Raw genomic sequence first — 21886 nt, 5'->3', positions numbered from 1 at the left:
AATGACATGTGATCAACCTGGGGCCACCTAGACAAAACTCTAATTCTTTCAAAACATAAAATAAAAGTGCTGCTTATGTCTTAGATGGGTGAAGAAAAACCTCTGTATTTTGCACATACATAAAGTTATTTCATATATTACAGGGTATAGTGTGAAAGGAAGGCATCATCTTACTAGCCAACATGTTCTTGGTAGAACCTTGGTTTTTCACACATTGTTTTACAGTAGTGAATACAATTTAAGAAGAAAATGAGTGAATTATAACAGCACTCAAATAGAAAAAAACATACATGTATGTTCAAATAGAAGTTTGTCTTGAAAAACTGAATTAAAGTATTTATTTTTAATAAATTTATTTGTTTATTTTATATCCTGGCCACAGTTTCCCCTCCCTCCTCTTCTCCTAGTCCCTTCCTCCCACCCACCCCCTTCTGTTCCCACCCCCCCAGTCCACTCCTCCTCCACTTCTGTTTAGGAAAGGGCAGGTCTCCCATAAGTATCAACAAAACATGGCATATCAAGTTTCAGTAAGACTAAGCACCTCCCTCTGTATTAAGACTGGGCAAAGCGACCCAGTATGAATAGGGTCCCAAAAGCCTGTAAAAGAGCCAGAAACAGCCCCTGTTCCCACTGTTAGGAGTCGCACAAGAGGACCAAGCTACACAACTGTAACATGTATGCAGAGTGCCTAGGCTAGTCCCATGCAGACTCCCTGGTTGTTGGTTCTGCCTCTGTGAGCCCCAATGAGTCCATGAAGCTCATAAAGTTATCAAGAAGAGTAAAACTTCAAGACAGCAAAGTGAATGGCATTGGAAATTAGCTTGTGAAGCCAGGAACGCCCAGCAGATGTCACCTCTGACTTAGTGACATCACCTACCTCCTCGCCTGGACCAGGCTAAAGATTATATGTGCAAAACAAGCATGATCACTGAAACCAACATCACTAATCTTCCTCCCTCTGTGTCAGGAAGGGGAGCAGGGATAGCATATGAAATAGTAACATTGCCCAAGTATGTAAAAACGGCATGCACTCCTTGTGGGTCAATAACATCAACCAACTGCTGGAAGAGTTGTACTGATGAAAATGGAGTCATGGAGAGTAAAAAGCAGATAGCACACGAGTCCCTCCCGACACATACACAAGTACTTCCTCTGGGGGCAGAAGCCAGAGTCTGTCCTGTAGGTAGAGATGGGTGCATTGAGAACACGGTCTGTGCATTTACAAGTAAACCAACACCGAGGAGGAGAATACCTTGGAATGCAGAGTACTTGAGAGAGAAAGTGACTCGGTCCTGGAGATGTTACAGTCCGGTTCCGTGTTGGCCTCGAAAGAATCCAGTTCATCCCCACTGGGAAGCCCGGTTCTCGAGGAACTCTGAGAGCCCACAGCATAGCAGATGGGGGACTCAGAATGTCCTTCCCCTTCACTGTCGGCAACCAGGGCATCCAGGCTGGAACTAGAGCATGAAATAAGTCACTCGGTGAGCAGTCGGACAGACGCTGTTTCTGTTTTTCTGTGTTCAGATTCTCTCACTGGTGTGAGATGCAATGGGTGGCCATGTAATTTCTCACTGATACTGCTTTTTATACTTCTCCCCCTCCAAATCTCTTTTTAAACAAAAATTTTTATTCTTTTCTTTGTGTGTGCACAAGTGGGTGGGTGTGTGCATGCATGTGCCACCTGCACACCTGTGGAAGTCAGGGAACAATGTGAAAGAGTCAGTTCTCTCCTACCACCATATGGAACCTGGGGATCAAATTCAGGTTGTCATGCTTGGTGGCAAGTACCTTTACCTGCTGAGTCTTCTTACCAGCTCTTTAAACAAAATTTCATGTGTCCCCCAAATGGATATTCCTACCTGGCAAAAGCCATTTTATAGAATATTATTTTAATTAGTCAAAAATGCATTACATTTGTTTGTGCTGCAGATATTACTTTAGCTGTGTAAAGGCATGTTACTTTTGTTTATGCTGCATTTGTTTAATGATGTAAGGATGTGTGTTTAATTATGTAAAGGTGTGTTGCATTTGTTTCACCTTTTCTGCCTAAGGTACCTGATTGGTCTAGTAAAGAGCTGAACAGCCAATAGCTGGGCAGGAGAGAGATAGGCGGGGCTGGAGGGCAGAGAGAATAAAAAGGCGGCTCAGGAGAGGGGAGAAGAATGAGAGAAGGAGGAGGAGAGAATGAGGGACGTGCCCCAGCAAGAAGCCAGACAGATGCCAGACAGACGCCAGACAGACAGACATAGAGAAGCAGTAAAAGTAAGATATACAGAAAGAAAGAAGGTAAAACGCCCCGAGGCAAAACACAGATGAACAGAAACAGGTTAAGTTAAAAGAGCTCACCAGAAAAGAGCTAAGCTAAGGCCGAGCATTCAGAACTAATAAGAAGTCTCTGTGTCATGATTTGGGAGCTGGTTGGTGGCCTAAAATAAATAGCCTGGTACACCATTTCAGTTACTTTACAAAAGTGGGTCTGACGGTGACAACCTCACTGTTTTTGTTTTGTAAACATAATTATTATCAGTAACCCTTCACATACTGAACATGCCGATGATGCCGACCATGGGGCTGTTCGCACCGCAGCCTCTGGCTAATGACACAGGGAAGATACAGTAGGCATCCCCTCAGCTGGAAAGTCAGGAGGGCAGAGGTGAGCGTAAGAAGAGACAGCGAAGAGCTCACCTCAGGGGGAGAAGACAAGGGTCAGAGAGAAACCGCATGTGCAGCCTCAAGTCATCAACATGAGACGGTCATTTTCAGAGACTTACTGTTAAGGATTCTGCCTCAGAAGGAAGGAAAGACTCTGCCTACTACAATGTTTTTCTTCCTATTTAACTTTCATAACCACAGCATCAAAGGACAGAATGTGACTGCCCACTTTCAAGGTTCAGTCCCTCAAAACATTTACATGTTTAAACCATTCCACCAAGCATGGTGGCCGTGGGTGGTCATGAGTGATCATGAGTGGCCATAGGTGGTCATGGTGTGTGTGTGGGGGTCCAAGGTAGGTTCTTCTTCCAAGAACTCAGTGTCTTATCCTTAGCACCAAGCAGAAAAGAGAATTGGAGGCACACTTCTACTTCACTTATTTCAACACCCAAATATCTTGGAGTCTGTTAGATTCTTTTTTTTTTTTTTTTCAATATGAAGAACAAAACTCAATGTGAAGAAAATACTCCTGATAAATGTTATTGGTTTGGAGTTATAGTAAAATATAGCTATTTCAAGGTTCTGTGTAGTTTCTGAACATACTTTTAAAAAAAACAACCAAATATCTAAGAGTGAAGAACAGGTTCATCAGAGCTTGCTGCCTGTGTTCTTAGCTTGTGGTCTCTGCTCTGGTGAAATTGACTCTCACTGGCAGCCTGCAGGTGCACGGCCTTCCAGTTACAGAACAAGTTTATCACTATGAAGAGGCCGTGGATGCTCCAATATTACATTATTCTCAGCGTTAGAAAACATTCATTTCTCTTTTCCATCTAATTCAAATTAGACTGTGATTCTTCTTTGCTAAGCAATTAGCCTAAGGTACAGTAGCATAGACGGAATTCTCAAGGTTGCCTAGAGTCTCACCTTACAATCATATCCCATCAATGGGATGGGAGGTCAATTCACTGGGCTGTGATCAGAATGTTCCTTTACAATAACATAAACTAGAAGATACCAGAGTACATTCAATATGCCATTGCATAAAACTGCTTAAATTCCAGAAAGGGGGGGGGGTGATGAAAAGGTGACTTTAAAAAAAACTGTGGGTTATGATGAAACAGAAGGGGGTCTGAGATGTGTAAGTTTTTAAATGAAACAAATGATTATTGCCTATCACCTAAGTTTTTGTCATTTAATATTTTAAAATAGGTGTTTTATGGCTTATTTTTTCCTTTATTTTCTCAAAAGAGCTATGGACTTTAAGCAATATAATCATTACATCTTGTACATACTAAATTGTTGGGGTTTTTTTTTCCAGAAAGTTGATCTTTATGGTAAACAGTCGTAGAAGGAAAAGACTCACAAATAGAATCCAGAGTGTGAATGATCTGTCAGGGAATTCCAGTCACACAGGCAATGCCTCTGTGGCAACAGTCGCTCTCACAGCATACCACTGAAGGAGAGTTACTAGAAACCCCTGACACCTTCACCACCCCTCAGCTCCAGCTCTTACAGAGATGACTTGGTCTTTGTAAACTTCCATGGAGGGAAACAGAGTGGCTGAAAAGCACCCACACACAGCGGAAACTAAGACATCAGTTGACATTCAGACTGATGTAAAATCTCCAGCGTTTTGACTTTTCTGCTACCATGGATATGCTTCTGCATTCCCAGTTTGAAAGGATCCAAAGAGATAGTCATTTTATAATACCTTGACTATAGCCGAGAAAGAACTGTAAAATGAACAACTTAACTGCAAGTCATCTGTCACAGGGTAAATGTTAATCACAATCGTTATTGTCTCCTTAGGAAAAGTAAGTCAACTATCAATCCTTTCCTACTAGGATTGCAGACTGGCTTGCATGTCATGGGAAACCCACACTTCCCAAAATGGTTAGTGTGGCTGTGATTCTTCTTTTCTGCTTCCTGCTCATCTTTTCTACAAACCTGCACATCCTTTGTGCACAGTGGTAGGATTCAGAATGGATTCTGGGAACATCTGCTGTCCTGCTAAGTTGGGAAATCCTACTGTAACATTCAGATATGGAGTCGGCAGAGAGCTGCATCATCTGGATTAATGTGTGTTGCCCCATTAAACATTGCTCTGACCCTCAGGAAATGCAGGATTTGTCTTAGTTAGCCTTGTCCCTATATCCTCAGTTTTGAGTATGTGCCCCCAAATTCCTCTCATTAGCAGTTCCTGGCCTCTCGTGCTATTGTTCACATAATAAATTTTACTATGGTTTATTATTTATCAGGCTATTCACTCCATGACAGCATCCACTGACAGGAGGGAACTCCAGTCACCTCAAGACTAAAAGGAAATATCGGCAGTCACCAGCCTCCCTTCTACCCCATCACCATTCCTGTATTTCTCAGGACAGGAGGAATGCACAGGAGAGGGCTAGCCTGTGGGAGCAACCTGACCAAGGGTGTTTTCAGCAGAATAGCTTCTGCTCCTCCTCCCAATAATAACTGTGCATGTGTGTGTGTAGGCAAGTGGATAGGTAGGTACATATTTTGATAGTGCTGTGTAGCCCAGGCTGACCTTGAACTCGCAATCTTCCTACTTTTGCCTCCTGAGTGCTGGCTTAGGTTTTCTGGTATTCTAAAAAGGAAAAAATCTGTCTGTAGCAAGAAAATGTTTAAAACTTTCTACAACAGGAACATGAAAATATAAGTTTGAAGTTCTGGGAATATTTTCATAAAAAGACGAGAATAACCATTTGTACTTTTTCTGCCTTATATTTCTCCAATGTCTCTTTAAATAACCCACTTCTTGAGATCTGAGGGGCACTTAACAGACCCGGAAGATTCTGCCAGGATGTATTAAATCACACACAATGGAATTGTATGGTGTCTGGCCTATACTGGTGGCTCTTATCCCCAGTATACAAGTTCAAAGCCCCAAAGCCCATACAGTGCAATTAAAATAACCGCTCTCCAGCATCTACAAAACTGTAAGATAAAACACAAACCCAAGGTGAGGATGTTAGGACTTGCAGTCAAAATACCCTTCAACATCAATACTTGGCACTTAAAAAAAACTCAGTCTGTAGATCCATATAAAATACACCCAGTGGATGATGTCCACGGACACTCATCCCTCCCTGTCTCTTCTGGATCAACTAGAGCTCTTCTGAGAATCTGTTCATCTACATGCATGTTCATTTAGAGACAAACACTTACATACACATGCGTACATGCTATGTTCATTCACCTTGATTCATAACTTCACATGTGAAAATGAACACAGAATCGCAGGGTTAGGATATGAGAGAAAATAGATTAACCTCTACAGAAAGTGGATACTGGCTTATTTCCTAAAGAAAATGGACATGGAGACACAGAACGCACGAACACACACAAATACATGTCATCATGACAAGAGTAATTTTTAAAAATGCTATTTCATGTGTACCAGAAAACAATAAAGCCTTGATGAGCCCACCCAACTTGACACATCAATGCTCACCAGTCCAGGCAAGGTCCATCCAGCCCACTCCCTTCTCTCACGAGTGGCAGCAACTGTCTTGAATTTAGGGAATTTTCCCTCCCCACTCTCTCCTTTCTCTTTATAGTTTATGCACATATGCAATAAATTGTCTTATTTTGCATTCTGTAAAAATTAAATCTGTGTGTAGCTTACTTCTTTCAACTTCATGCCTTTGAGGTACATATTATGTACACACACTTGTCTTTAGTTCATTTTCTTGAACTCTACAGTACTCCATTTGCACAGTTTAAGACTGTGTAACTACAGAGCCAGTCCCCAGTTGAGTTATTTCCTACTGCTACAAATACTAATGGATTGGTCTGCTGGTAAACAGTAGTGACAAGATAATGAAAATAATTTTCCAAACTGTTACCGACTGCTCTTCTCTCCACTGCCATTGTATTCATGTCACAAACATAGTCATGTCAGACTTTTCCATTTCTACCAATCTACTCGTACTCAGTGCTGTGGTTTTCCTTTACTGCATTTTTGTTGGCTTTCTTAACTGCCTTCCTTTCAAGTGGATATACAGGAAATAAAAGGGGGTAACATCTTGATAGAGAGAAAGAGTGACGAGGACACCGTTCTCCCAGTTTCCTGCGGTTTTTCTCCAGAAAGAAGCATCTCACCTTCTTTTCTTGAGATGACTCTGCTCCTTTTCAAATTCATGAAGACCAAAAGAGAGGTTCAGATGAGAAGTGCGGGAACCGGCCGGTGAGGTGCAGGGCTGCCGGGCTGCAGTGTCCACTGTCCCCTCACTGTCCTCACTGAACGGATGCCCACAGGGACTGCTGGCAGGAGGAAGGATGTGCTTGCAAGCCTCAGGCCCCAGAGTGGACCTCATGGATTCGGGGCTGGTATGGGCAGAGAGTCCCTCTATGTTTATATAGTTGATGTCCAAATCGCCAACCTGGACGTTGGAAGAGAACAAATACTGAACGAAAACAGGAAAGAATGATTTAATTAAAATCAACAAAACCCCCAGAATTAAAAAAAAAAAAAACTCCACCACACTTATCTTTTTCTTCTCATTTGTGCTTTATATAACCAGAGAATTCCTTTATGATGTGTTTGTGTTCACGTGGCCTATCCCATGATCCTCTACCACTAGCCCATAATTCTCCAAAGGAAGAAGCCTAGCCTATAAACTAAGCAGAGCCTCGCTGTCCTTTTAACACATTATGAATCACGACCTCAAAATGAGGGGGCATGTGTTGTTAAATACCTGAGAAAACACCAAAGAGAATCAGCTGTACTCAAAACACAGTTCATAAGAATTGTCAGGGTGAGTACATAAGCCTCAGTTTCCCTATAAACATCACTAAATGAAGAACATATCAAACTACATAAAGTACATTGTATAACTAGAAGATCTTTTTTAAATGTCCAAACCTCAAATTACCTGTGAATAAAACAAGCATTAAAGCCAGCAAGCAACACTGTACTCATAGTGGAAGACCCAGCAGAGAGTAGGAAAGGCCTGGGAAGAACAAGTAGGGGACTAGCAGGAAGTCAGAGGGGAACCTGAGACTTATCTACACTCTTTGGTAACAGAAGTCCACGCTGCATGCATGGAAAAGAGCCCTGGTTGATCAAAACACTTCTCTGAGACACGGGCTTGCATGAGCTTGTGAATTAGGGGCGGCTGTCCAAAGGCATCATATCTCAGGACAGACAGTGAAAACAAAGAGAGTCACCCCCCTTGTAGAGGGGACTGGAGGAGCTCCGTGGTAGAGAGCGGCCCAGCAAATGCAAAGCCCTGGATTCAATTCCCAGCACCAAAGAGTGAAGGGATGAAGGGAAGGGAAGGACAGAGTGAGTGGGCCTGTTAGGGTCCTACATCATCAGCCGTCATCTTAATAATTTATACAACCAAAACCAACAGCAAATGCTCCAGGCAGCAAATGAGACTCCAAGAGTAACAGGAAGGGCTATGGTGATACTTCAGTTGGCGAAGTGCTGAGGACCTGAATTCTAATCCCCAGAACCCATATAAAAGCCAGCCATGGTGATGGAGGAAAGAGACGAAGGATGCCCATAAGACTGACCTAACTGTATAAACTTGGCAATTCTTTACTGTGTTTATTGAATTGGGCTGTCTGCATTCTCCTTTTCTTATTTGTTCCATATTATTAAAGCAGTATTTCTTTTACGTAAAGTAGTCATAAACAAAAATCATATCCTAAGTTCATCTTTGAGATTTTTTTTTCAATTTTAGTGCATTTTTTTTAACATTGTAATGACAGTTTCCCATGTAAAGTTGAAACATTCACAATAGTTGGGGTAAATCAAAGTAGGATCAATAATCTGTCTAGTGAAGCTTAGAATAAGATGGAATAAAAACTCAAAAAGTTCACTGAAATTATGGAGATTACATAATAAAATAAAAAATCTCATTAAGACAAAAATATCTGTATTCTAAAAACTATAAAACACTGATGAAAGAATTTTAAAATGGCAAAGAGAAATGCAAAGATAGCCTTGTGCTCACAAGCAGAAAAAGCTGGTGTCCTCTGACCTCCACATTCACACTGTGGTTTATGAACACCTGGACTCTCACACACACAAACACACAGACACACACAGACACAGACACACACACACACACACACACACACATATACACACACACACACACACCACAATAAAAGTCAATTTTTAAATGAGCAAACGGCCTAAACAGACATTTTTCCAAAGGAGAATCCCTAACAGCCACCACGCACATGAAAAGACGTCTACTAACACCAGTGTAAACCAAACCCACAGCAAAGTGTCATGTTAAAGCTCTCACCAGAAGGCAGCAGAAGAGACTTAGCAAGGGGCCCAGAAGGGAGCCCTGGCACACTTTTGATGGAGGGTGTAAATTAGCACAGCCATCATTGGAAACTGTTGTGGAACACTCTTTTTGCACACTGTAAGGATGTGCTGCTCTCAATTGTTTCATAAAGAGCCAATAGCTATGCAGGAAGAGGTTAGGCAGGGCTTTGGGGTGGGGGAGCTCACTGGAATGAAGAAGGGCTGAGTTGCGAGAAGTGGGGAGAAGCAAGATGAACATGCTGTACTGAAGAAAGGTACCACCATATGGTAAAACACAGATAGGAAATATGAGTTAATTTAAGTGTGAGAGCTAATTAGCAACAAGCATAAGCTACTGGCCAAGCATTTATAATTAATAATAAGTCTCTGTGTGGTTATTTGGGAGCTGTCTGGCAGGAAAGAATATTACACCTACAGAAAACAGCAAAGATTCCTCAAAATACTCAAAATACAACAACCACACAATCCAGAAGGTACCATTCTAGGTATAAACCTGGGGAAATACAATCACTCTCCTTGAGGACTGTCTCTACTCTCATGTGTACAGAAGCATTATTCATGGTTTCACAATGCGTATGAATCTCAACACATCACCTTGTTTGTATATTTCAGTGCATATTATTTTTGTCAACTATCCCCTAAAAGAGCTAGGAAATAAATCTTATATGTTATCACAAATATAATAAAACTTACATGTAACTATCCATTTATGTCTGAGTATGGCTAATGCACACAGTCTGATCATCCCGAACCTGAAGGGCTCACTCCATACTCCAACCTAGATTTCTGTAGCTACAACTCATATTCAGAGGCTTTATGTCAACATGGCCGCACTGGTTATTTATAGTTGATATTAATTCTGATTTATTTGTTTTTCCATCATTTTGGATTCCACCCCAGGCTTTGCCATTTATAGTATGCATTTATTTTAACACTGCTTCACGACACTAAAGCAAAAGAGTGGAGCACTCAACAAGTTGAAACAGAGATCTACTAGACAAGAGAAATGGTAAAAGACCTTAATGTCCACTTAGTGTATGGGTGCATGTGTGCACATGTGTACATGTCTGTATGTCATGTCTATATGGAGATTACTTTTCAAGGTAGCAAGTGAAGGTGGGAATCTCATTTTGTTAAAATTATTCAAGAAAATCCCATAAGATTCTGCCAAACTAGGATGTGAAAAAAATTCACATTTATAAGAATATTTAATTTTTATAAATACAAAAAAAGCTTCAAGATGACTGAGCTGAAGAACAGAACCAAAGCTGAGTAGAACTGATGTGCCTAAGCTCTGCTTTGAGCTTGAGCCCACAAGTCTCCACTGGGGAAGGAGTGGAGAAATTCTAAACGCTCCAGCTTCCCAGTGGCAGGACATTGTTCTGTTTGCACATCGAAGTTCTACAGTCTCAATGCACATCAGCTGGCATGTTATAAGGATGAAAGACGATCATGTGACCACATCAGATGGGCTGGGAACAGGTATCTACCTACCCATTACTGCTTGTTAGATTTAAATACATACATTGCCGCCCCGCCCCCCCCCCCCCACAGGACCGGAGGAGCACTTATTGAGAATCTGTGTGAATGCTATTGGCCACTCATTGCCATTTCCTGTTTGGCCCCCCAAAGAGCTTTCTCATTCCTCCCGGCTGTTCTCAAGATCTGCCCCTTCCAGTGCCCCTTGGTGGTGTAAGACATTCTGTGTCCCAAGAAAGAACTCAAGCTAACGCTTGGGGAGAGGGAGCTTAAGCTAGAATTCTCAAATGATCACAAAAAAGCAAGAAGCTCCATACCCCCACCCCTCTTTCTCATTGGGGGAGTGGTTCAAATACCCCTGGTCACTTCAGCACGCCTTACCTGATCAATCACCATACAGTTAGCATAGACTTCATCGCCCCCGTTCAGCACGTCAGAGAGCTGGCCCACAGCAAGGGATGTTGGGGCATGTTTGGATTTTTTGAGGCCATCAAAGGAGTGATCTAGAGGAAAATGAACAGAATTGAGAAATTTATCAAGTATGAACAATTCATCTTACAACCAAGTCTTGCCTTCTTGGTCAAACAAACAAACAAAAAGGCATTTTAACATGTATTTCCTGTATTCTTACCTTAAGAGTTCCAGTGCAGGTACTTTCTCTTCTATTCCTAAATCTCAGTTATCTAGAACTTGAATAGTTCTAGACAGATAAATATTAGCCCACTGTAAGCATGGATTCCCCCTTCATGGGAGACCTTTAAATTCTCACACATTAAATTCTACTCCATTGCCTTTACTAATCACATGGAAGCATTAGTCAGTGTCACACTTCTCAAGTATTTGACAGGTTCAGACTGGATGAGTCACTAATGATGGAAAGACAGCACTAAGCCCAGCAGTGGTGGCTCTGGATCATCCACAAACCCTCCCAGGTGGCTCTTCCCTTCATTTTGAGTGACAGAAATGGCTTTTCTTGCTTCCATGGTCTCCGCTTTGCTTTAAATAGTAAAAGTTGCTCAGGGTGGGGTCCTGGAGTGTTGAGATGCTACTGTATTTGCAGAGAGCACAGAGTTCAAGGCAATAAAACCTGTGCAAGCCAGAGGCCTGGTTTCCTGTGCCCGGTCTGTTTATTCAATCTCCAGACACCTCCGTGGAGATTTCCCATCTGTAAGAGCAGAGTAATGCCACTCTTGTCTTTGTGTGCTCATGGCAGTGAAATCAGTCTGGACACGTACAGCAGTTGACAGTAAGTGCTCCATTAATATGATATGTTACTGTTATTAATGTTTTGCTGTCATTCTTAAGATCTTTAATTATGATCAGTATGAAGTACAAGGATAATAATACTAACCGTAGTATTGTATCTGTAAGTGATGGGGTAGATTCATGGTATAGCTACACACAGTGCTACTCAGCAGTTTTCTTGCATACAAAAGGGAAAGAATGTCGCTGGGTGTGGTGGCACACACGCCTTCAAACCCAGCAGGGAGGCAGACACAGGTGGATCTCTGTGTGTTTGAGACCAGCTTGGTCAACACAGCAAGTTCTAGGCCAGCGAGGGCTACATAGTAAGACCCTATCTTAAAAACAAAACAAGGGGTCAGTATGTCCCAAAGCCATTAGAATTGTATTTTTCTCCCATGTATCTCCCTGCCTGTCTTACCTCTGTCACAGGGTAAAATCAGATTGTGAGTCATGACTCATGACTACTGGGTTGATGTTCTATATTTTAAAATTCTATTTTTCCACAGAAAGTTCTGGAGGACATAAAAGATATAAAGACATATGAATTGAACAAACCAAATGGCCCTGGCTTCAGATTACAAATCTAGATCTACTTACCCCCCACAGAACACTAAAATTAACTTTCATTAAGCTTCTTAAGAAAATATACAAAATAGAAGGAAGTGTTTTCTTATAACCATAGTTGATTATTTTATTAATTTAACTAGCTAGCAATGTGATACATACAAAGCCCACAGGCACTTTGCAGGTATGACCTTTATGATCAACGGCTATACCCATTCATTCTAATTACACGGAAGAGGCTCCATTAGTTATAAATCAAGGATGCAGCAAAACACTTTCACTGTTCTGATCATTTGTCATTCTGGAAAATGTTTGAAAGCAGTCACAAATAATACAACATGGCCTTGTAGCACGTGATTAATCAGCTGGACTGGTCTATGGTGTTTTGCTTTTGCAGACGTGAAACACCTGGCATTTCTGCTGTCACACTTAGAGGCCATTCATCTCCCTTCTGATGGCTGCCCTCGTAAGACTTCATTCATAACTAGATTAAGAAGGCAACAAGCAATGAACAGATTCAATTTTAAAGATATAGAATCAAGTGAAATCTCACCCCAAACTGGGGTGTTCTGATGAATGTATTTCTCTATCACCAAAGGTTGATTGTTTTTTTTTCTGTGTGCATGTGTGCATATACACATATAAGTGTCTGGGGAGGCCTGAGGAGGCCAGAGAAGGGCATCAGATCTTCTGGGGCTGGAGTCACAGGTAGTGGTGAGCCCTCCAGATGAGGGTGCTGGAGTCAAACTCGGATCTTCTGAAAGAGCAAGTGCTTTTAACAGGCATCTCTCCAGCCCCCAAGAGCCTTGTTCTTAATGACCAAGAACACTGTGTTCAGAACTCTAAGCACTTGCTCCAGCGATGAGCAGGACCATAAATTACTGCTGTTTTCCAGCACAGAGGCAGAGTGCACTTTGTTCATTATAAACCTGTGCCCTACTTGCCATCAGGGTCAATATGGAGACTGTATCCATGTCACAAAACAAACTACAAGATGCCTGAGGATGCAGACTGGGAGTCTAATTTGTTTTCTGAATTATTAATTTGATCAGGGCTTAGAAAAGGACATGATTGAGTTACAAAGGCAGGGCTGTGAATGACCCTTAGCAATAATTGAAAATATTCAAAGCTCTGAAAATCATTTTTTCCTTATATATTTCGTTCACAAATGCATTTTGTGGCCAAATCTAACTGGAACTCATGTAAAGTCTTTATTTCCCCCACGTAAGGTCAACATTCAGACATTTGCCACAGAGATACTATGAAGCTAGATGACTGTAGTACCCCAGTGTCTCCTAGGAGAGACACAACTCACAAAGTAAAAGCCCCATGTCAAAAAGACAGTTCCCCAATACAGCCAATCCCAGACGTACAAAGAAGAGACTATGAGTCTCTACAAATAGTAGCCGCAACTGATATTGGACCAAAACATCTCTACCCTTTGCCATTCCTCTCTTAATTTCATGTTTTTCTACAGCAACACAACATCTATATTGCACGTCAGATTCACACACTTTTTTCTTTAAATGACATTGTTTTCAATGAAATACTGTATCTCCCGTATAAACAGAAAGCCAGTCTCCCCTGATAATGTTGAAAGGAATGGAAAGGCTAAAGACTACAGAAGTGAAGCAATACAGTAAATTCCAAGTACAGCTACTAGACAAGCTGGGAGGGAGCCTGCCTGTCCTCTCTGTTAAACTCATGGAGATTCTGAAGGACCCGAGAAACACTAATGATGTGATGCGTCCAACTAAAACTTTCTAACAATGGACAGATCCGAAGAACCTGATTGCCAGGGGAGATGGCTCAGTCAGTAATTTGCTTGCCTCACAAGCATAAGGATCAGAGTTCAATTCCCAGGACCTATGTGGGGAAGAAAACAAAAAGCTGTGCATGGTGACACATGCTTGTAATTCCAATACTGGGGAGGTAGACACATCCCTAGAGCTCACTAAGCAGCCAACCAAGCCACTTGGTGAGTCTCATGCCAACGAAAGATCTCTCTTGAGTAAACAGCAAGGTGGTCAGCCCTTGAGGAAGGACACTGAGATTGTACTCGGGCTTCCACAGGCTCACAAACACACACAGAGCAACTTGTAAAAGGAATACCGAATTACTACAAGTTGACTGTGAAACGTCCCCTATGAGCTCATAGGTGTGAAAACTTGCTCCCCACCTAGAGGTACTGTTCTAGGGAGCTGTGACAGACACTGACAGGTAGTCAAGGTTGGCCCCACGAGAGAAGTCACAGCTACAAGCTCCCATCCACACAGACTGAGTCTCTCCTACCACATCTTCCCTCCCCCAGAACTGTGACCCAAATAAACCTGTCTCCCTAAAAACACTGCTCTCAGACTGCTTGTCACACAGAGAGGAGATGCTCTAAACCTACCTGACAGTGTAGCTAGGTGGGAATGGCTCAGTGTGGGAGTGACCTGGTGTGACCCAGGATGACGCTGGCCACCTCCCAGACCTTATCATTGCTCTGTCACCCCAAGGATCACCTACTGTGACAGAGTCTCTCCAGACCCCAGGGTTGGGTTTTGATATCTGTGTGTAGTGTTGGTTTTTTTAAATAACTTTGGGCCAGTCACATGGTTCAGTGGGTAAGAGGGCAACCCTGATGAGTCCCACCCCCAGGACCCGTGTGAAGTAGGAGAGAAATGACTTCACAGATTGACCTTTGACTTACACATCCCATAGACAGACAGACAGACAGACACACATACACACACACACACACACACACACACACACACACACACACACTAAATAAAACAAACAATTTCACTCTAAACTATAACTTCGCATGTTTAAAAACAACCCAAGTCTGCCGTGACAGCACACTCCTGTAATCCCAACACTTAGGAGATAGAGCCCAGAGGATCAGGAGTTCAAAGTCAGCCTTGGCTACACAGTGAGTTTAAGGCCAGCCTGGGCTACATGAGGCCCGGTCCCAAAAAGCAAAACAAAACAACAACAAAACCCAAGGCAAATGGAACACAGCAGACACTGCATGTGTTGCATAAAAACCACGTAAAATGCTACTTTTATCTCCCTTCCAGTAGGATTTCTCTCCCATGACTCAAGAACGAAAACTTCTAAATCTGAGGGATTACAGCTTCAGAGGGGAAATCAGTGGGAGATGGCATGTCCCCAGAACAGCGGGGGGCGGGAGGTTCAGGAATGAGCGGATAATGACAAGACAAAGTGGATGTTGGGCCAGCTTCCTCCTGAGGACCCTACAGGCTCAACAGCTGCTCTGGGGATCCCCAGTCCTCCTTCAGCTATTATCCTCACTCCTGGGTAGCTCCAATGGGGCTCCCTAAACCACAGATTCCCCTCAGTACTTCCTTGCTATGCCAGATACTCCAGTGACGGGAGATAACAAGGGAGGTATTTTTGTCCTGGGAAGAGGGCCCTTCGGCACCAAGAAGGGAGGGAGGAGGAGGTGGCTGAAGTGCCTCCCTTCTCTCAGAGATGCTACAAATCTGGCAGGGAGTGGTTACCCACACAGAGCAGCCTGGCTGTCTACAAGCTGACTTCTGATGAAAGCCAGCGTGCCTTCTGGAAGGCCAGGCCTGGTAGCTAAAGGAAAGTGTAGCCTACTTGCCTAGTTATGTAAGAGAAACACACCCAGACATAAACAAACCTGTGGCCAGCTTCCTGCAAAGCCTCTGCCTGGCCTGCTCTCACCCATTCCCTGCCAAGCTCTCACCACAAAAGCTAGGTAGGGCTCTGCAGTCCAGAAGTTTCTTGACCACAGTCAGGCAAATGAGTCTCATTCATTCACTCCTTCCTTCCTCCTTTCCTTCCTTTGTTCCTTTTTTTTTTTCCTTCCTGCAGTGTGCTTTGTCTTAAACAGAGAGCTAAGGGTTGGGGATTTAGCTCAGTAGTAGAGCGCTTGCCTAGCAAGGTCAAGGCCCTGGGTTTGGTCTTCAACTCCAGGGGAAAAAAAAAATCACAAAATCAGGAATATATGAACATAGGAGGATTTCTTGTGAATCACTAGCTATGGCACGTTGGGTAAGCCTGGCTGCAGGATCCAGTGTGAGGCGGCCTTTGAACCGGTGGCCACCACTGGTGGCAGCAGCAGTGGCCCTCCGAGGACAGCTCTTGTCTCATCCACTGGGACCCACAGCAGCACTCCTCCCAGTCACTCACTCCATCCTACTCTGTCTTCTCTTACACCAGCTATATATGCTTACTCTGTGTGACCATTTCCTTCCAAGAACATAAGTCCTGTCAGGAAAGAGACTTGGAACATCTTATTCACTTTGTCCCCAGTGCTGAGAAGCAGGCCAGACCATACTCAATATGCAATCAATAACTGTGGAAGTAAGGAATCATTTTACCCCAAGAAAACAAACTTGTACCAGGAACAATGAAGAGAATACTCTTAGGGGGCTGAAATGTCTTCTCGGCTTCTGGAAGCTGCCTTGGCTTCGTCCCAGTTTTTCTTGCTCTGCTCCAGCTCTTTCTTCTTTCTCCCTCTTATTCTAGCTCTTCTCCCGACATTCAACATGAATCTGCTAGTTGCAATACCCACTGGGCCCAGCCCAGGTGTCTCTGCTTCTCTGACCTTTGTAAACATCCTCAGGGTACAGTCATTACTGTCACCTGCCAAGTCTCAGCAGGGTCAACAGGCTTTCCTTCCCAATCACCTACCACACTCCAGAGAAAAAATTTTCATTTCACTTCTCCGGATAGAGGTAACTTCCTGGTTGGGGCTGACCAATAAACAGAGCAAATGGAACAACACAGACCCTATGGCTTCCTTTGCCCCTGGTATCAAAAGCCTGAGAATAGTACTATTTAACCCCTTCACTTAAAACATCAGGAGCTGGTCATGGCGCCACAAGGCTGTAATCCCAGCACTCGGGAGGCTGAGGCAGGAGGACCATGACTGTAAAGCCTGTTTGGGCTACACAATGAGATTCTGCCTTAAAAAAATACAATAGACTACAGGTGCTCACTCTCTTCTTAAGAAATAAGGAGCCATTAGGCAAACTTGTAAATGAAGGAGCTGGGAGAAAGGAAAAAAAGTGTTGAATAAGAAGAAATAAAATGGGAGATACAAGGAAAGCATCACCCTCGGCACACCCATTCCACACAATACTGACAAGCGATGACAACGACATACGTTGTCCTTACTACGAACCAGACACCTGTGGCTCTACTCAACCATCTGATCCCCAAACAATGTGGGCAAGGAAACCAAAGTGTCATTCAAGGCCCCCCAAAAATCACAGAACCAACAACTGGCAGCCACCCTGCTAGACTCCGAGCACTTTACTATATCTCTGCAGTTACTGAATGTTCTATTTGGAAACAAGGAAAATAGTGTTTGACTCTGGAATCTACTCTAGCAGAGACTATTCAATCGACAGGTTAAGGGTTGTTAAGATCAATGTGAAATTAATATTCCTAATATTGGTGAACATTTACTTCCTAGTGAAGATTCCACTGTTGGAATGAACTCGGAATAGACACCTGACCTTGTGAAAGGAAAAAAAGAAGGTTTAGTAGTAGCGTGGTTTTCTTGTTTTTCAAAAAATGTTGATATCACATCCATAAAAACTGACATATGCTCAAATATTTCACAGAAACTATTTTAGAAATTCAGGCACAGCTCTAGTCTAGTCTAGCAGACAATTCTGAACTGCCTTTCAGGGTGTGTGTGCATGCAGAGTGTGTGTATATGTGTGTGTGTGTGTGTGTGTGTGTGTGTGTGTGTGTAATAGTCTAGATGAATTACCTATAATCATTTTTTATTATTCTTAGAGGAATGAACTGTCAAGAAATAATATCATTCAATTTTTCTTTCCACAAATTAATGCCTCTAAATATATAATATAGCACACATCTGAGACAAAGTAAGCGTGATTTTTATACTTACAGTGTTGCAATATACAAGTAGGAAAAGTTGAAATTTTCATCAGCTTTGTAACAAATGGAATACAATTAATATAACTTACATTCATGTATATTAAAACAATTCAAAGAAAATGATATTTGAACAATGTCTGGAATTTTCCCATTAAGAAGTCTCTTTAATATGTTCCAGTGGGACTTATCCCTGGGTGTGTTTGCCTACTTCCTGGGTCCCCCATGTGTAATTTCTCCTGGTAACTTGCTGCCAGGATATGACAGTGAGAGCCTGGCTGAGAAAACATCCATAAAACAGCAGTTGCATAATTTCATTTTGTTTTAACAGCATAATGTTCAAAATACCCAGGAGTGAGAGCTGGAAAGGAAATCCAACAGATAACTGCACATCATGAAATATATTTTGTTTTTACTTTCAAATTTTTATGATCTGTAATTTCTAGATTTTCAAGAATAGCATCTTTACATATAAAACAAAAGAGGGGGGAGTCCATTTCTTTTGCAATGTGTCTTTTCATGCAAAACAGTAGTTTATCAGTAAGCCACCCATATCAGGTAATGTATGCACAAATGTATTATCTGGAAATGTTTTTCCTATTAGTACACAGGGCTGTTTTTAACCACCTGTCATCTGTACTCTCCATAACCACATGGGTATTAACATATTCATTGTTTCTAGTTATTTTATTTTCTGTTGTTTTACATTTTTACTTGACAAATGTACAAAATTTCAAACATGTACATAACACATACTCTCACCCTCTCCCATCTCTCTATTACCTCTGTCTTCCCTACTTCTTCCCCAAAAAAAATCTCTCTCACACATTCATGTCTAGAAATGTAAGGTGGGCTGGGGGCATAGGTCAGCCATAGTGCACAAAGCCCTGGGTTCCATTCCAGAACTACCAGATGAAAGGGGGTAGAGCAAAATTCAGAGCAAAGGGGAAAGGTTAGTGGTAACCCTGTCCGGGTGTGTGAGGGACTAAACTACTGTGGAACAAACCTAGAGATGACCAAGCACAAAGCCTCCCTCTTCGTCTCCGTTTCCCAATTTAAAGGACCTTTGCGAAGTTCCGGAGTGCACGGAAGGCCCTCCCACTGATTGCACTGTGGTCCAGAAGAAAGTATACAGCTACCCTGCACTGAGAGTGACCATTCCCAGGGAACTGTTGTTCCTCTCCTTAGCCATTCCTCTTCAAGGCTCTCTCGGGACTTGGCTGCCATTAGTCTTGGCATGGAAGATCTCACCTCAAGCTCTTCTGAGCTGGACCTGTGGCTACACAGAAAATTATCCGGATTCCAAAAAGAGGTCCAGCCCAGGAATTTCCTGTGGGTTGGATGGAAGCTAGGTTACTTGTAGACCTCAGTCTGTACCAAGAGAAGTCCAAGAGAGAAACCAGGAGACCTCTGACCATCATACCAGAGTGTCCGGTATCCTTGGAACTTGCCTTACCTCCTGGGGTCTTACCTCACTTCCTAGTCCTGCTACCTAGAGTGATGGCCAAACACAGAAGCCAGTGGACTCCTTCCTCAGAGGGGCAAACCCTCTTGTCCATACCCACTTAAATTTGGTTCTGTTCCATCAGATCTTTAGCAAGGTCCTTTTCTGCTGTTTGAAACATTTAACAGTCATAATTATTGAATGAGAAACCAGTCCCCCATCCCGCCTCCATCACACCCAAGAGGTAATGAGGAAAGTGAGGGGCAGGGAGAAAGCGCAGTCTTTTGAGAGCAACCATTTGCCCCCAAATCTTCCCTCGTCCTCATTCCTAATTATAGCAGCACAAAGGGGCCTTCCAAAGCCCATGTTTACACTTGAACAGACTCTCGAGTGTGTAAATAATTTGTTTCTGCTCTGCTTCCCACGGAGCAGTCAAGTAGATATTGTTTTGGTGTGTGGACTTTGGTGTGACTAGACTCAGTCAACAATCCCTTTCCTCCTTGGTGAAATCCTCCAAGGCCTGAAGTAAATGAGCACAAGGGGCAACATTGGCAAGCTGCGGCGAACACTACCACACGACACAAGCCCAAGAAAGAACCAAAGGCCGCAAAACAGAAACTGTTTTCCTTTTTGTTTTTTGTTTTTTTTCAAAACCACTTCAAGTCATTCTAAAAGCATAAACAAATGGTAAGGAAGATGTCCCCACATGTCATCATCATGGGCACTCAATGGATAATGCAAACGCTTCATATGGAAAGACACTGGCACACAGACATGATTTTGTTCATTTCCAGTGCTGCAAGAAGTTTTAACTCCCTAGGACTTGTCTCCAGAGTAATATATGTTTCACTTCCCAGAAGTCATCAGAAGTTACTGAGTTCTACCATAGACAAGGCACAAGAGAGAATGATTCTTGGAGACACAATAAAGTCACTTATTTCTTCAGTGTCTTCAACAAGATCATTTTGAATGAATGAATGTGTGGGTGAAAGAGTGAATGAATAATGAAAGCTAAGTGCTGCCTGGCATTCCTCAAATCATTCCAGGTTTCTCCTGGTTGAGAAACTACTGAATTCCTGAGTCCTATTTCATTATCATGGAGAAACTCTGGGCAGATAAACATGGAAGAGAGCTGGAATTGGGATTTGCCCAAGCTCAGGGCCCTCCACTGTGCGGATAATGGGGATTAAAGCTACAAAGAAGTGGTTTCTCTGCCTGGGCAAGCAGTGTGAGATAGGTTGGGTCCACTCTGACAATGGGTGGGGGTTTGTTTGTTTGTTTGTTTGTTTCATTCAGATCATCTGAATCCTGAGGAAATGAGGTGCATGCACAGAAAATCACACAGCAATGCCAGCCTTGGCTTCTCCAGGTTGCTCCCGGTTGCCTATATGCCATGAAGGTACTCTGAGATCCCAAAACCCCAGAGAGAAGCAGTCAGGGGCTGGGTTGAGCACACATGGCTGGTCATCATATCCACCACAGGGCAAATCAAGATGTATGGTAGATGTTCCTGGAGAGAGCATCTAGGACAGCATCCAACGACAGAGATCCCCTAAGGTTCTGTCATATGAGAGCCAAAGGAAAGCCAAGTCACTAGAAGTCCAGACGGAGACTCACCAAGCCCTGCCTGACACCAGGAGATGACCCCGGCAGTAGACCTTGGTCACAAGTGCCAAAGTCAAGAAGTCACGTTTCTGAGAAGAGGCTAGGTCAGTCCAGTAAGACCCAGAGAGCACTGTACAGATTCAAGTACCAGGCTCCTGCCACCACCAACTGCCCTCCACTCTCACCAGGAAGCCATATTAAATATTAACAAGGACGGGGTGAAGAGTTGGCAAGAGAAATCTAGGACACCAAATTATCCAATGATACCAAGCAGCTGCTGAAAATGACTTTACATTATTACATTAAACCATGTTTTCCATATGAGATTAAAATATACTCTCCCCCCTCCCCATCCTACTGTCTATACAGTATACTTTGTGGAAATCAGACTGACTGCAGACAAAAAAATAAATAAATAAATAAACAGTGAATGAATCAATCAATATTTACTGCTTGCCTTCCATGATCCAACACTGGACATATGAAATGCACAGGACAACCCCACTTTCCAGGAACCTTAGGGGAGATGTGAGATGCCAGCTCTGATGGAGAAAGGCTACGAGAAGAGCACATGCCAAGCAGAATGGCACCTGAGAGAGAATGCTGACCTCTGAGGGGGGGCAGGGAAGACCTGGGGAAGGGTCTATGAGCTACATCATGAAGGAAAAGTCAGAGGTTTCCAGTTTGTGAGAAGC

At 42.9% G+C, this 21886-nt stretch overlaps 1 protein-coding gene across 1 annotated transcript in view; it reads right to left on the bottom strand.

Annotated features, from left to right (window-relative positions):
- Arhgef28 (Rho guanine nucleotide exchange factor 28) overlaps nt 1-21886 on the bottom strand; it is a 122498-nt gene that overhangs the window by 92253 nt on the left and 8359 nt on the right. Inside the window, exons 2-4 of the mRNA XM_059276436.1 lie at nt 10826-10947; nt 6778-7058; nt 1253-1457 (exon numbers count right to left, since the gene is read on the bottom strand). Coding sequence (XP_059132419.1) covers nt 1253-1457; nt 6778-7058; nt 10826-10947 — 608 coding nt within the window. The remainder of the gene's footprint in view (nt 1-1252; nt 1458-6777; nt 7059-10825; nt 10948-21886) is intronic.

This window comes from Peromyscus eremicus, chromosome 11, assembly GCF_949786415.1.
Source record: "Peromyscus eremicus chromosome 11, PerEre_H2_v1, whole genome shotgun sequence".
NCBI lineage: Eukaryota > Metazoa > Chordata > Mammalia > Rodentia > Cricetidae > Peromyscus > Peromyscus eremicus.
This window is presented reverse-complemented; position numbering and strand designations above follow the sequence as displayed.